Below are 15,845 nucleotides of genomic sequence, written 5' to 3'. Positions count from 1 at the left end.
GACCCCAGGTGCTACTTACTTCACTAGGATGCAGATCATGATTTTTGTGAACTACGTTATGCCAGTTGACTGATTTGTCCATAAAACTACGGTTCTAAGCTTTCAAACCCAGAAGACCAATCTTGGGAAGTTGTTATGTCTGAGGAGTATCCTTATTTGTATAAAAGTCAATGAATATTTGTGCCTGCATCCACATATTTGTATTCACATGTACCTATAGATACTTATGGAAACCCCGGTGGCGTAGTGGTTAAGTGCTACGGCTGCTAACCAAAGGGTCGGCAGTTTGAACCCACCAGACGCTCCTTGGAAACTCTGTGGGGCAGTTCTACTCTGTCCTATAGGATCGCTATGAGTCAGAATCAACTCGACGGCACTGGGTTTGGTTTTGGTTATAGATACTTACCGGAGCCCTGGTGGCACAGTGGTTAAGAGCTTGGTTGCTAACCAAAAGGTCGGCAGTCCGAATCCACCAGCCACTCCTTGGAAATCCTATGGGACAGTTGTACTCTGTTCTGTAGGGTCGCTGTGAGTCAGAGTTGACTCGATGTCAATGGATTTTGTTTTGTTTGTTTATAGATACTTATCACAGGAGAAAGATGCAGCAGTCTGCTTCCATAAAGATTTACAGACCTGGAAACCCTATGGGGCAGTCCTACTCTGTCCTATAGGGTTGCTATGAGTTGGAATCGACTTGACGACAATGGGTTCAATGGCTAATAATCATGAACATCTTTTCATATGTTTGTTGCCGGCTTGGATGTCCTCTTTGATGAAGGTTCTTTTCATGTTATTTGCCCATTTTGTGTTTGGGTTGTTTGTCTTTTTTGTTGCTGAATTGTTGCAGTTTTCTATAGATTTTAGGGATTAGACTTGTATTGGGTAAGTCATTTTTGAAGATTTTTTCCCAGTCTGTAGATTATCTGTTTACTCTTTTGTTTCGATGAGCGTAAGTTTTTAATTTTTATGAGGTCCCATTTATCTATTTTGTCTTATTCTAGTCACACATTTGTTGTTATGTTTTATTCTATTTGTTCAAAAGATCAAATAAAGATTCCCAAGAATCTTATGGCTTTAGGTTTAACATTTAGGTTTTTAATCCATTTTGAGTTAGTTTTTGTATATTATGTGAGATATGGGCTCTGTTTCATTTTTCTGCAGGTGGATATCCAGTTTTGCCAGCACCGTTTATTAAAGAGATGGTTTCTGCCCCACTGAATGGACTTTGACCCCTTGTTGAAAATCAGTTGTCCATAGATGGCTGGGTTTAATTCTGAGTTCTAAGTTCTCTTCTATTGGTCTATGTGTCTATGCCTGGACCAATAACAGGCTGTTTTGATTACAGTGGCTGTATAGCATATTTTGGAAACCCTGGTGGCATAGTGGCTAAGTGCTAGGCAGCTAACCAAGAGGTTGGCAGTTCTAATCCACCAGGCGCTCCTTGGAAACTCTACGGGGCAGTTCTAGTCTGTCCTATAGGGTCGCTATGAGTTGGAATCGACTCGACGGCAGTGGGTTGTAGTATATTTTGATATCAGGGAGTGTGAGGCCTCCTGTTTTGTTCTTTTTCTTCAGTATTCTTTTGGGTTTTTTTTCCTTGCCATATAAAGTTGGTCATTAGCTTTTCCATTTCAGTTAAGAATGTTGTGGGGATTTGTATCGAGATTGCATTTTATCTATATATCACTTTAAGTAGAGTCGACATTTTTGCTATATTAAGTCTTCCAATCCATGAGCACGGGGTATCTTTCCATTTTTTTGTAGGTTTCTTTTACTCTCTTGTAGTATTATTTTATAATTTTCATTGTATAAGTCTTTTATGTCCCTGATTAGGTTAATTCCATTGATTTGGGGGCTATTGTAAATGGTGTTGCTTTCTTGACTTATTTTTTCAGAGTACTCTGTTAGTGTAGAGGAATCCAACTGCTATTTGTGTGTTGGCCTTGTACACTGCAACATTGCTAAATTCTTCTATTAGTTCCTGCAGCATTCTTGTGGAATCTTTAGGGTCTTCTATGTATAACATCATGTCATCTACAAATAGAGATAGTTTTACTTCCTCCTGATTTGAATACCTTTTATTTCTTGTCTTACTCTTCTGGCTAGGACTTCCAGTACAATGCTGAGTAAAAGTGGTGATAATGGGAAGCCTTGTCTCATTCCCGTTCTCAAAGGGAAGTCTCTCAGCTTTTCTCCATCATATATAATGTTGGCTTTTGGTTTTGCATATATGCCCCTAATTATGTTGAGTAATTTCCCTTCTATTCCTATTTTGCTGAGAGTTTTTATCAGGAAAGGGTGTTGAATTTTATCAACTGCCTTTCTGCATCAGTTGATATGATCACATGGTTCATTTCCTTTGTTTTATTTATGTGGTGGATTACAATGATTGATTTCCTAATGTTGAGCCACCCTTGTAATCCTGTTATGAATCCCACTTGATCATGGTGTATGATTTTTTGATATGTTGCTGAAGTCAGTTGGCCAGAATTTTGTTGAAAAAATTTTCATCTATATTCATAAGTGATGTTGGTCTGTAATTTTCTTTTTTTGTGATGTCGTTGCCTGGTTTAAGGAGCCCTGGTGATGCAGTAGTTAAGGCGCTTGACTGCTAGCTGAAAGGTTGGAGGCTTGAAACCACCAGTGGCTCCATGGGAGAAAGATGTGGCAGTCTGCTTCTGTAGAGATTTACAGCCTTGGAAACCCTGTGGTGTCGCTATGAATTGGAATCAACTCGACAGCAGTGGCTGGGGTTTTTACCTGGTTTAGCTTTCAGGGTTATGTTGGGTTCATAGAAAGAGTTCTGTAGCGCTCCTTCCTCTTCTGTGTTTTTGAAGAGATTGAGTAGGATTGATCTCAACTCTTCTCTGAATGTTTGGTAGAATTTTCCAGTGTAGCCACCTGGTTCTGGTCTTCTTTGTTGTTGGCAGTTTTTTTTTTAAATGACTTCGTAAATCTCTTTTTTCATAATGGGTCTGTTTAAAGTTTCTACTTCCATTTGTGTTAATTTGGTAGGTAGTGTGTTTCTAGGAATTTGTCCATTTCATTTCGGTCTTCAAATTTGTTGGAATACAATTTTTCATAGTAATCAGTTATGATTTTTTTTATCTCTGTTGAATTGGTTGTAATGTCACAAATTTCATTTCTTAATTTGGTTATTTGCCTCTTCTGTTTTTTTTTTGTCAATCTAGCCGGTGGTTTGTCTATTTTATTAATCCTTTCAAAGAGCCAACTTCTGGTTTTGTTGATTGTTTCTATTGTTTTACTCTTGTCTATTTCATTTATTTCTGCCCTGATTGTTATTATTTTCTTTCTTTTTTTTTTTTCCTGGTAGCTTTCGGCTTCTTTCTTTTCTATTTGTTCAAGTTGTCAGTTTAAGTTAATGATTTTGGATCTTCTTTTTTAATGTAGGCATTTACTGCTATGAATTTCCTTCTGGGTACTGCTTTTGCTGTGTCCCAAATGTTTTGATACATTGTGCTTTTATTTTCATTTGATTCAAGGAATTTTTTAATTTCACTTTTGATTTTTTCTATGACCCAATAGTTTTTTTAGTAGTGTATTATTTAGTTTCCATGTATTTTTTTTTTCCTCCATATTTTTCTGTTGTTGATTTCTAGCTTCATACTGTTATGGTCAGAGAAGATGCTTTGTATGATTTCAATCTTTTTAAATTTGTCAAGAGCTGTTTTGTATCTATTATGATGTATTCTGAAAAATGATCCATGTGCCCCATTCTGATGCAGGATAGGGTGTTCTGTATATGTCCATTAGGTCCAATTGGCTTGTGGTTTTATTTAAGTTCTCAGTGTTCTTAGTGATCTTCTTTTTAGATGTTCTGTCTGTAATTGAAAGTGGAGCGTTAAAGTCCCCTACTATTATTGTGGTGTTGTCTATTTCTCCATTCACATTAGTCAGTACTTGTTTCATGTATTTTTGAGCATTACTGTTAGGTGCATATATATATATAATTGTTATGTCTTCTTGCTGGATTGATCCTTTTATTATTATGTAATGTCCTTCTTTATCTCTTGTAATAGATTTTGGTTTAAATTATATTTTATCTGATAACTGCATGGCCACCTCTGCTCTTTTTTGTTTGCTGGTTGCATGGAATATTTTTCTGCATTCTTTTCTTTTCAGTCAGTTTGTGTCCTTATGTCTAAGGTGTGTTTCTTGTAGACAGCAAAAGAATGGATTATATTTTTTAATCCATTCTGCCACTCTCTGCCTTTTGTATGGGGGCACTTAGACCATTTAAGGTTATTACTGGAAATGAAATGTCTGCCTCACTTGTTTTGCTATTTGTTTTGCGAGTATTTCATATCTTCTTTGTTTTTTCATTCTGATTTTTGTTTTTGTTTGTATTTGGCTGCTCTCTTGTGGTGAGCCTTTTTACTTTCTTCCTTCTTCTCAATGTTTTTTCTTAATGGTTTCTTAGGGGTTACCACATATATCACATTATACAACTTATAATTATAACAATGTTTAATATGTGAGCAACAGTTAATATAAAACCTTAGCATAATAAATTTATTCCTGATATGTTCCTCCCCCCTTTTTCTGTTGTTGTGCTTCCATTAACATCAATATACAACCTATATTTGATAAGTTTACTTTGTACTTATTTCTTACAAACTTGATATTGTGTTGTTTGCAGGATTTAATTATTGAGTTCATTTCCTGAAAATATCATATACTTGGTCCTTATGATTGCCCACATTGTTGTGTTTTTTGGAGATCTCTCTCTCTCTCTTTTATTTTTTCTCCCGTTATAGATACAAGTATTTATTTAATGCTCTTGCCTTTCCATCTGAAGTCCTCCCTTGAGTAATACTTGTAAAGCTGGTCTGGTAGTGGCAAATTCCCAGAACTTCTGTTTGTTTGGGAATATCTTGATTTCTCCATTTTTGAATGACAACTTTGCTGGGTAGAGAATTTCTGGTTGGCAATTGTTTTCATTAAGTATTTTATATATGTCGCTTCATTGTCTTCTGGCCTCTAAAGTTTCTGGGAAGAAAGCCACACTGATTCTTATGAAAGGTTCTTGGTATGTTACATTGCATTTTTCTCTTCTTGCTTCAGAATTCTCTCCTTGTGTTTGGTTTTCAAGAACTTTATTAGGATATGGTGTGGAGTTGATTTTTTTGTGTTTCTAATTGGGATTTGTGTATTTGCAGGCGTGGTTCTTTGTTCGGATCTGAGAAATTCTCTCTGATTATCTCCTGGAAAATTGTTTCCATGCCTTTAGAATGGAAGTGTCCACTCCACTCACTTGTCATGTTACTCTGGGATTCCAGTAATTCTAATGTTAGATTTCTTAATCAAATCCCATATTTCCATTTGAGTTTGCTTTTCTTTGTTCTTTTCTCTTGTTTCCCTTGAGACTTGATAAGTTCAGTTATTTTGTCTCCTAGTTCATTTATTCCATCTTCTGTCTGTTCGACTCTATTGTTTCTAAGTGTTTCTCTTGCTTTTTCTAATTTAGTTGCTTTATTCTTCAGTTCCAGTAGTTCTCTCTCTTTTTTAAATGTTTTCAATTTCCTTGTTGAGTCTCTTATTTTGTTCCTCCATTTGTTTCCCTATCTCCATTAATTTGTTTTCTGTGCACTTTTTGTTTTCTTAAACATAGTTAGCACCAAAGTCTGAAAATTTTAAATTTGTTCTGTTAGTCTGGCCTCCATAGGAGAAACTTCATTTTCTTCATGTTTTGCTTTTGATTGGTTCTTCTCTTTGATTTTGTGTGTTTTACTATTTTTTGTTGAACTTTGGCCTTTTTTTTTTTTTTACTTTAAATTTTGTATTCTGATTTTATGGGAAAATTTTCTGATTGGGTACCCTAGTGGTGCAGCAGCCATGTGCCTGGCTGCCAACTGAAAGGCCAGGACCTACACTTACCAGCCACTCTTTGGAGAAAGATGTGACAGCCTGCCTCCACAAAGGCTCACAGCCTTGGAAACCACACAGGGGAGCTCCACTCTACCCCGTAGGGCCTCCATGAGTCAGAATTGATCCAGTAACAGTGGGCCAGGTATGTTCTCCTAAGAATCACTAGAAGGCACTTGTATCCTTAGTTTTTTTCAGTGCTGATTTAGGAGTTCTAGATGCTTGAACTCTGGAATTCAGTGTGCATGCAGGAGGGCGTGGTTTAGCTGGTTGCAGATGCTGACATAGCAGTAGGGATCAACTTTCATGTAGCAAAGGTGGGGAGCTGTGTCTCTCCCTCGTGGGCACTCCTGCACAGGCTTTCCTATGGTGTCCTCCTGTGGCAGGAAGCCATCTGAAGTATCCCCTTGCCCTGCTGCTTTTACAGTTCCTCTTGGCCCTAGTGCCCATCTGTCTTGGGCTTCAGTGAGATTCAACAGCACTCCCTCGCAGCACCATGGCCTCCCTTCACCTTCTCCCAGTTGTGTGGCTCACGAAGTCTCATAGCCAATCTGCGCCACGTTAAAAAATCAGGCTACAGTTTCCTCAGATTATCTCCCTTTCTGTGTTCCCTGTTTGTGATGTTGCCCAGTCCCATCCCAAAATGGCAGTGATGAACAAGTGCTCCAGAAGTTAGCAGATAGGTTCTCCCAGCTTCTGTGCCATCCCTGCTCCTTTTCTCCCTCACTTCTGGACTCGCCCCAACTCTCCAGCACCTCAGCTGCCATCCAGAGTTCTGAGGTTTCAGTATGTGCTTCTTTTTCTTTGTTCTTCAGTGGGTTACTTGCTAGGGGGAGTAAATGAGAGCATCTGCTCATTTTGCCATCTTGTCCTGCCTCGTGATTCATTTTTAGTTAATTTTTGTACATGGTGTGATGTAGAGTTTCACCTTAATTCTTTTGCATGTGGATATCAAGTTGTCCTAGGACCATATGTTGAAAAAATTATTCTTTCTCACATTAATTGTCTTCGCACCTTTGATGATAATCAGTCATAAATGTTGGAAGGGACTAATGTTACTTCAATAAGAGGCAAGTGAAGTATCAGTTCTCAAAAGTGGTTTTTACAACTTGCCCTGGTGGGTAACCAAGATGGATACTCAGAAAGAAAAAACAAACATCTATTGAGCCCTTGATATGTGCCAGGTGCTCTTCAAAGTATGTTATATGTGCTATCTCACTTAATCCTTATAACAATCCGCTATCAGCCCCATTTCAAGATGAGGAAACGGAGGCACAGAGAGGTTAAGTAGCTTGCTCAAGCTCTCACAGTTAAAAGTGGCAGGGCCAGGATTTGAACCCAGACAGTTAAAGAATCCAGTGCCCATACTCTTATCCACCACCCTCCAGTACCTTCTTTCCTTCTCCCCCTCTTTCTGTCTTATTTCTACCTTCTCTTCACTAAATTGCTATTTCTCATCTCTTTCTTCATCTTCCAGTCTAACCAAGAGGCACCAGGTGGCTTTATTCACACAACATCTCAATCTTGGAGTCATATTTAGAGATGATTTGGCTAAAAGATATTAGGCTTTGGAATCAAACAGACCTAGGTGGAAATCTTTGCTCTACACTTTTCTATATTGTATGCCCTGGTGTAAATAGCTGAATCATCAAAAGCCTTCCTGGATCCTGCCAATCAGGGTCCTATTCTGTGGCACAAAGGACCTGTTCCTCCCCTCTGTTGTGTCCCTGGCCTGACTGTGTTAAACTGTGAACTCCTAAAGGACAGAGCCTCTTCCTTCTCTGTATTTGTATTTCCAGTGCCTAGGCAGTCCATAGCCTGGTTGAGTTGAAATGAAATCGACTGATCAGTATCCAGGGCTGGGAAGAGGCTGGTTTAGCAGCATCGAATAGTGGGGATGTTGACTGGCTGTGGTGTTCCTTTTGGTATTCCTTTTGGTTCCATGGATCCACTTCTCTGGAATAGCTTGTAGCCAGACTGACATGTTATCAGATCCAGGGGTTATTTGCTCCCAAAGTCTGGTTTCTGTGAAAGGAGAGGGTCATCCCCCAGGGAGATGTGCCCACCCTCTCAAAGCCTATAGTCAACAAAATTCTCAAATATCTTATATCTGAACATGTAACATTGGTATTGGCAATCAGCAATAATACTCGAATTGTATTAGAAGATATAATGGATGATTCAGGTATTATAAGTTGGAAGCACCATGCCCCACCAAGGTTTCGTTTCCCTACTTCACCACCTCAGAATTCCTTTTTCTGAATTCTCTATTTTACACTAGTTTTTTTTTTTTTTTCTGCAGTACTAGATTACAGTGGAAGGTTTTTTTTTATCTGAAATGTCTAAAAACTGACCTATTTAGAATAATAATATTTCTGGAGTGGAGAAATTTTAAGTCCTAAAGAGCAATGGTAGGGAAAAACAAACAAACAAAACCATTTGGTCCAATCCGAACAAATTCTGTTTGTAGTCTTCTCTCTGCCATTAGATGGCCTGAGGAGAGGGGATATATAATGTATATTTCCAGCATTGTAATTCAATATTTTAAAATAGTTGTTAATTGCCAAAAGTAAATAAATAATCAAGAATTATCACAATTCGTATACTGACAAGACCACCTTGAAATTGCAGCAATATTTTAATATAAACTCCATTATCCTATGTGTGTATCACAAAAACTTGACTGTAGTGATATTAGTGATTGATCTTTTGAAATCAGGTATATTATTCTACCACTGTAGCTTATACAATATTACAAATCCTTCTTCAGTTATTACAGTGATGTGCTTTAAAAGTAAATAGATGATTGTTTTTAAAATCATCTTAGATTAACTCCAATGTTTAGATGTTTTCAGTACTAAGACACCTGCCGTAGGTGTTTACATGTTTGCCTCCCCCAAGACTACAGATTCGAAAGATAGGAGTGCCATGGTGTCATGGATTGAATTGTGTTGCCCCCAAATATCTGTCAACTTGGCTAAGTCATGATTCCCTTGTATGATTATATGATTGCCTACCATTTTATCTTCTGATATGATTTCCCTATGTGTTGTAGATCCCGTCACTATGATGTAATAAGATGGATTAGTGGCAGTTATATTGATGAGGTCCACAAGATTAGCTTAGATAGTGTCTTAAGCCAATCTCTTTTGAGGTATAAAAAGTATAGAAGCGAGAAGAGAGACCTGGGGACCTCATACCACCAGAAAAGCAGTGCTGGGAGCAGAGAGCGACCTTTGGACCTAAGGTTCCTGTGCCGAGATGCTCCCAGACCAAGGAGAGACCAAGGGAAGACTGATGCATGACAAGGACTTTCTTCCAGAGGCCACAGAGAAAAAGGCTTCCCCTGGAGCCGTGCCTTGAATTCGGACTTCTAGCCTACTGGACTGTGAGAGAATAAAATTCTCTTTGTTAAAGCCATACACTTGTGGTATTCCTGTTATAGCAGCGCTAGATGACTAAGACACGTGGGGATTCATCTTATTTTCACTTTCCCGTTGCTCCACACTGTATTACTTATCAAGAATCATTTTGATTAGCTATTAAATGCCCGCATGAGTTTCTTCCTCATTACAACTCTTGTGAGCATTTAACAGCTTTACATACATTATTTTGTTGAATTCTTATAGTAACACCTACCTTCTTAAACCAAGGAAACCCTGGTGGCATAGTGGTTAAGGGTTCAGCTGCTAACCAAAAGGTTGGCAGTTCTAATCCACCAGGCATTCCTTGGAAACCCTATGTGGCAGTTCTACTCTGTTCTATAGGGTCACTATGAGTTGGAATTGACTAGATGGCAATGGGCTCTTTTTTTTTTTTTTTTTGGCTTCTTAAACCAAAACCAGCTTTTGAGTTGATTCTGACTTATAGTCGAAATCATAGCAACCCTATAGGATGGAGTCGAACTGCTTCACAGGGTTTCCGAGGTTGTAAATCTTTATGGAAGCAGACTGCCACATCTTTCTCCCACGGAGTGGCTGGTGGGTTTGAACTGCCAATCTTTGGATTAGCAGCCGAGAGTTTTAACCACTGCTCCACGAGGGCTCCTAATGCTGGCTTTAAAGGAAACAAACAACCCCCCCAAAAACCTCTTTCTTATCTCCATTCTCTATCTGCCCATTCCATAATGCAGCCTCCTTTAAACTTCTCCTTTTCGCACTGGTTCAGACTTGGCTGAGCCACTTTCACAAGGCAGTTATTAGCAAAACTCTCACTTGCCTCACTGGAGTCCATCCTCGGTTATTCTCAGAAATGGAGAACCTTACGTAATCCACGGTATTAATTTGTATTCTGTGTCTGAATTTATATCTTCATGTGAATTTGCCGAATGTTGAAAGAATTCACAGTGAAACCCTAACATCTGGTCTGTGCACCCTGTCCCCTGTCCGCTGTTCATCTTCTCCCCAGCACCCTAATCCTACCCTGAAAGCACAGCATCACCTCTCCAACTGACAGAGCAAGTATGGACAAGCCACACTTTCTCCTTTTAAGTCTGCTGATGTTCGTACTCAAAGTGTCCCTAGAGCAGGTGTCGTAAACTACAATGCTTATGGGAGAAGGATGGTAAGGGTGTGTAAACTACAATGCTTATGGGAGAAGGATGGTAAGGGTGTATGTGCTGTGTGAGTGGTGGGGACTATGGCAAACAGGAAAAGGAATCGAGAATTCACAGCTGAGCTAGAGGGTTGCCAAGAGGATCAGTTGGTTTGAGGCCACAGCTGGCCCAGTGTTGGCACATCTTCAGTTTCCAGGTGAAGCTAGACATCAGGATTTTTTTTAAAAAAAAAAATTTAGAATATACTAGAAAGAAATCCAACATATATTAAGCCCCTTTAGGTATCAGGCATTGTATCTAGTGCTGTATATATGTTCTCTTATTTAATCCTCTGGGGGGGTCTTTGGGATAGATTTAGTTTACCTCATCTTCAAGGAGCTCTTTGGGTTTGGGTGGGACTTGAGGTTTCTGAAGAGAAGTGAGGGATGGCAGAGTGGAGGAGAGCCTTGCTTTTGATGAGGGCCAGCTGGGCTTGCTGGGAAGTGTCTTGCTGATGGGTGGAGACTGCCTCTGGCTTGAGCGATTGTCTTGAAAGGAAAAAAACATAAGACAAATGAAGCTCTGGATCATTCTCTGGGTTGAAGCCAACTAAGATCTAGAAAATATAAAACCACCAGCATCTCTGTAGCCAAAAATTACTAGCTGTTAATTAGCCAAATATTTCAACTACCCATTGACTTACATTATAAAAATAATGTCTCCCTTAAAACCTCCTCCCAGGGGAGTGAGGAGCCTCACGGACTAAGTAAGGCTGACAATATGGCATCCTAACAAATGAGTAGACAGAAGATGTTAAGCATACGTATGCCTGGGGGGTTAGGAACCTGGGTGGCACAAGGGGTTTGAAATCGGCTGCTAACCTAAAGGTTGGTAGTTTGAACCTACCCAGGGACATCATGGAAGAAAGGCCTGGAAAACTACTTCTGTAAAGATTACAGCCAAGAAAACTCTATGGATCTCTACTCTGTTAATACATGAGGTTGCCCATGAATTGGGGGCCTACTCCAACAACTCTTACCCACTGCCCCCACCCAGGTAAAAATGCAGTCTAGACTCAGTTTGTAGGAGGCCAGCCAGTGTGAGGTGGGGTTGTCTGGTGGGTGTAAGAGGGAGGAGTGGCGTTAGCAAACTTGGGACCTTTGAATGTTACTGCTGGTCTGTACAGACTTCTTAAAAGATATTCTAGGTATTTTGTGCACAGGGAGCAATAAAAGAAGTGGGGATTAATCTCAGGGTTGATTTCGCATGGGGTTATTGGGAGTTGGGGGAAGCAACCATCGGGGTGTACTTGTTTTATTTTTTCCTGTTTTCAATAATTCCGATTTAGGAAGGATACTTCTTCCTCTCAGATTGAAAAGCTTTGTACCTTGGGCTCCATTATTCATGAGCGACCCGATTACCTGCTTGGAGGTGGTGATAATGGGAGGGAGGTGGGCAGAGGGTCTTCAGGCAGCAACAAGATTTGCCCCCACCCTGCAACATGGGCCTGTTCCCACCTTCCCTGTGGCCTGGCAGGCAGAGTGCCAAGGGTCTGTGGGGTGGCCTCACCTACATACTCTCCCCTGGCAAAGGGCAGGGCTGGCTGAACTGTCCTTGTCTCCTGCTCAACTGGAGGTGGCTCATAACTGTCATCCCCGTTCTCCTCCGCTGGCATCACGTACATCTCCGAGTCAGAGTGCTCGTCTGGATTTTCATAATCACCATCCTGGAAATGCAGACACCAGACCCAGTGTTCCTCATGTGTGCTTAAAACCCCAAAACCAAACCCATTGCCATCGAGTTGATTCCAACTCATAGCAACCCTATAGGACAGAGTAGAACTGCCCCATAGAGTTTCCAAGTAGTACCTGGTGGATTTGAACTGCCGACCTTTTGGTTAGCAGCCATAGCTGTTAAACACTACGCCACCAGGGTTTCCCATGTGTGCTTAGTCCAGGATAATTCCTATTCTAGGAGGCAGAGCTCTTCCCCTAGTGTACAGGTGAGGAGACCAAGGCTTAGAGAGGCTGACTTATCCAAGGCTAGACAGCTCTTAAGAGGCAAAGCTGGGATTTGAAGCCAGGCGTTTCTGACTCTAAAGATCATCACCTTGACTACTGTACTATCCTGGGGGAATGTTTGGACTATTTGATCCTTAGGGTGGCCGAAACACTGTATGTTGACAAAGAACAACAGTAGAAGATATATATATATATATATATATAATATGTGTAAATTTTGTGGAGGAAATATTTGATTCAGGACACAAGAGATTCTCTAACCCCTCTGCCCACTACTCTGGACAGTACATGATGATCAATACATGATTGATACGCAATTGTCCAATAAATGGATGATGCACCTTCTTTTTGGCCTGTCCTTTTTCATTTTGCACTTTATAACACTGATGCAGGTATAGTGTGATAACTGTTTTATTGATTGTCATGTTCTCAAGGCTTAAAACATGAGAAGCACTCAGTATGTTTGACATGAATGAATGAATGCATGAATGAATGGCTGAGGACTGTTCTTTCCTCCTTATTCAGCAGGGAGATGGGCAGAGAGGAGAAGAAAGGGGTGGATAAGGAAAAGCGAAAGGAGGATGAGGAGAGAGCTTTTCTGAGGTGGCTGGAGGAGGGTTGAATGAGAATAACAGGAGGGTGGAACCTGAAGAGGGCTGAGTGAGAAACAAAGTGAGGAAGAATGAAAACGTGGTTTGGTTTCTCCTTTCTTCCCTTCTCTTCCCTTCTCCTGCCCGACAACCATAAGCCTGAGATCCCTGAGGTAGGCAGGGCCTTAGCCTGTTCTGGGAACTGAGGAGGGGCTGGTGCTTTGGGATGTGCTGAACATGGCCTGGGTGGGGTGTATGCACATGTTATGAAAGTCCGCACAAGTCCGCAGGGGCTGGATGTTGTCAAGCCTGGAGGCTTTGGAGACAAGCCTGGGTTTTATTCTATGTGCACTGGAAAGCCACTGAAATAAAAATAATTATGAGTTACTGTTTACTCAACCCTTATTATAGCTAGTATCTTAATTTTGGTTGAGGCAAGTCATTTTCTCCCTCTCCAGGCTGATTTTATTTTGTGCTCCCAATGTCTTCTAAGGCTCCAGTGGGTGCTTTTTTTTTTTTTAATCAAGTCAGTGAGCTCACTTTTCTTGTTTCCACCTGGTTGTGGACCAGCCTCTTTCCGGAGCTTCAGATGTGGCCCAGGTGTGTGTATCCAGCAGGGGGTGCAACTGCAGCACTAGTGGGGATTCGCAGCCACTGTAGAGGCTGCGCCCTGGGAGGAGCTCTGCAGCCAAGCAACTAGAGAGAGGCCACTCCTTCCCTGCAGGTGAAAAGTAGGAACACTCTTTCCCAGTCCTTTGAAAAAACTCCTGCAGCTATGCAGGGTGCTGCAATGGGCTCAGGCTCAATTCTGGGCATTGCTCTCATTCCCCTGGGGAATTGAGTGAAGGTGGGCAAGTCATTTCCATTCTCTTGGCCTCAGTTTCCTTATTTGTGAAATAGGGTGTGTGGTGGTGTGGTGACCCTCTTGGATCTCTTCCGAATATAAAATTCCCAGATTGGAGCAGGCCAACATTCTGGATGAATTTGATGAAAGAGAAAAATAATTATTGTGAAGAAATTTTTTAGGACGTCAAATTCACTGCAATTTTTCTCTCACATGTTTCCACAACCAGGGTCCAATTTCATCAGGTCTGGAGGCTTTAGTAACAAACCTGGATTTTAATCTGTGTTCAATGAGAAGACATTATACCTAGTCCTCACTTATCGACTATCTCGTTATCAGGCGTTTTTCATTTACAACAACAGTAAAAAATCTACTATCTGACTATTTTACACGTTAACAATGACATCCGGCAGTAATAAACGCCGTGGTGCGAGGTGAGAGTAATGTTGGCTGTGATAGTCATTGTTATATATCAACTTGGTTGGGCCATGATTCTCAGTGGTTTGGCAGTTACATAATGATGCATTTTGACATTTATGTAATGATATAATTTGGTAGTTATGTAATGATGTAGTCATCCTCCATTTTGTGATCTGATGTGGTCATCCTCGACTTCTGCATAATGCTGATTTTCACATAATGACCTGGTCTTTGCAACTGAAGCATGCCAGTAAGTAAGGAGTGGGTATATTGTGAAGAAAAGCTTTCAGGTGTTTTGTCCCTGTAAGACTCACCCCAGGAGAGAAGTGGCCACAGCAGCCCCCTTCAGGTTCCTCTGTGTTGCAGAGCTACTTCACAGAGGTTGACAGTTAATTCTGAACCCTCTCATGTCGTCATGTTTAGATCCCAGTGCCTCACTCAGTGGTCCCTGGAGCTCTTCTTATGTCCACTTGGTCACAGTAAGCAGCTTGGTGGCTAAAAGCCTGGTTCTGAGGGTCTGGGTTTGAATTTTGGAACTACAAGTTACTTAAAGTCCTCATGCCTTGGTTTCTTTGTCTGTAAAATGGACAGGGCTGATATTCAAAATGTTTATCAACTAATAAGGCACAGATACTGACAGTGGAGTCCCCAGGTGGTAAGTGCTTGGCTACTAACCAAAAGGTTGGTAGCTTGAATCTACCCAGAGGCAATTCAGAAGAAAGACTTGGTGATCTACTTCTGAGTGGTCACAGCCATTGAAAACCCTATGAAGCACAATTCTACTCTGAAACGCATGGGATTGCCATGAGTCAGAATCAACTCTATTGCAACTCATCGTTGTTGTTGTTTTTACTGACTGTGGCAGTAAAGAGAGTCTGGGAGGCCTCCTGATGTGCCAGGCATTAACTCTAGTTGTTGATTTGTTCAGGGATCCTGGGCAGGGGCCCTGGTGATAGGGCACTGGGGAATTCAGGGCAGAGGCCATTTATCAACTGATACGGAAATCCTTTAACATCTTTGCATGTGTTTTGGCTCTGCTGGTGAGTATGCTGAACACGGGGATAAGAATACCTACTTCACAGGGCTGTGGTGCGGATTCAGTGAAGAAAGCACATAAAGCTCTTAGCCAAAGGCCTGGGCTGTAGTGAGTGCTGGGCCAAGTCTGCCTTTATGAAGGTTATTGCTGCCTTGTCTGTAGGTGGCCTTTCCAGCTCTGCCCTCTCTCCTCTGTGATGTGCAGCTAATGGGCAGCTAACCAGAAGCATGTAATTCAGAAATAAGCCACTAAAACTACCTGGTGGAAATAGCACCTTTTTGGTCCCAGGAGCAAATACTTACAAAGTCATCTGACCACTGTTCCTCTTCGTCAGCAGCACTCCCTGAAACGGTGTGTGGGAACAGAGAATGCACAAGCATGAACCTCAGCTGGCCAGCTCCACCCATGCACAAACACCCTGCTTCACCTTCCCTGCCTTTGGACTTCCTGGTTCCATTTACTTGTCTTTGGATGGTTATTACAGCTGTGTCATATTCATTCAATTGTGGCTGCT

The 15,845-nt window shown here is 41.0% G+C and overlaps 1 protein-coding gene across 4 annotated transcripts in view; it reads right to left on the bottom strand.

The window, feature by feature from the left end:
* Positions 1–15,845, bottom strand: part of BLNK (B cell linker) — a 95,937-nt gene that overhangs the window by 33,615 nt on the left and 46,477 nt on the right. For 3 of the 4 annotated variants that reach the window (XM_064269539.1, XM_064269540.1, XM_064269538.1), the window contains 3 exons: positions 15,634–15,674; positions 11,990–12,146; positions 10,805–10,968 (listed from right to left, as the gene is read on the bottom strand). In XM_064269539.1, the coding sequence (XP_064125609.1) occupies positions 10,805–10,968; positions 11,990–12,146; positions 15,634–15,674 (362 nt within the window). The remainder of the gene's footprint in view (positions 1–10,804; positions 10,969–11,989; positions 12,147–15,633; positions 15,675–15,845) is intronic. The other variant, XM_064269541.1, reaches the window with a different exon arrangement.

This window comes from Loxodonta africana, chromosome 16 (genome assembly GCF_030014295.1).
Source record: "Loxodonta africana isolate mLoxAfr1 chromosome 16, mLoxAfr1.hap2, whole genome shotgun sequence".
Lineage (NCBI taxonomy): Eukaryota > Metazoa > Chordata > Mammalia > Proboscidea > Elephantidae > Loxodonta > Loxodonta africana.
The sequence above is the reverse complement of the archived record's forward strand: the minus strand, read 5'-3'. Positions and strand labels throughout refer to the sequence as shown.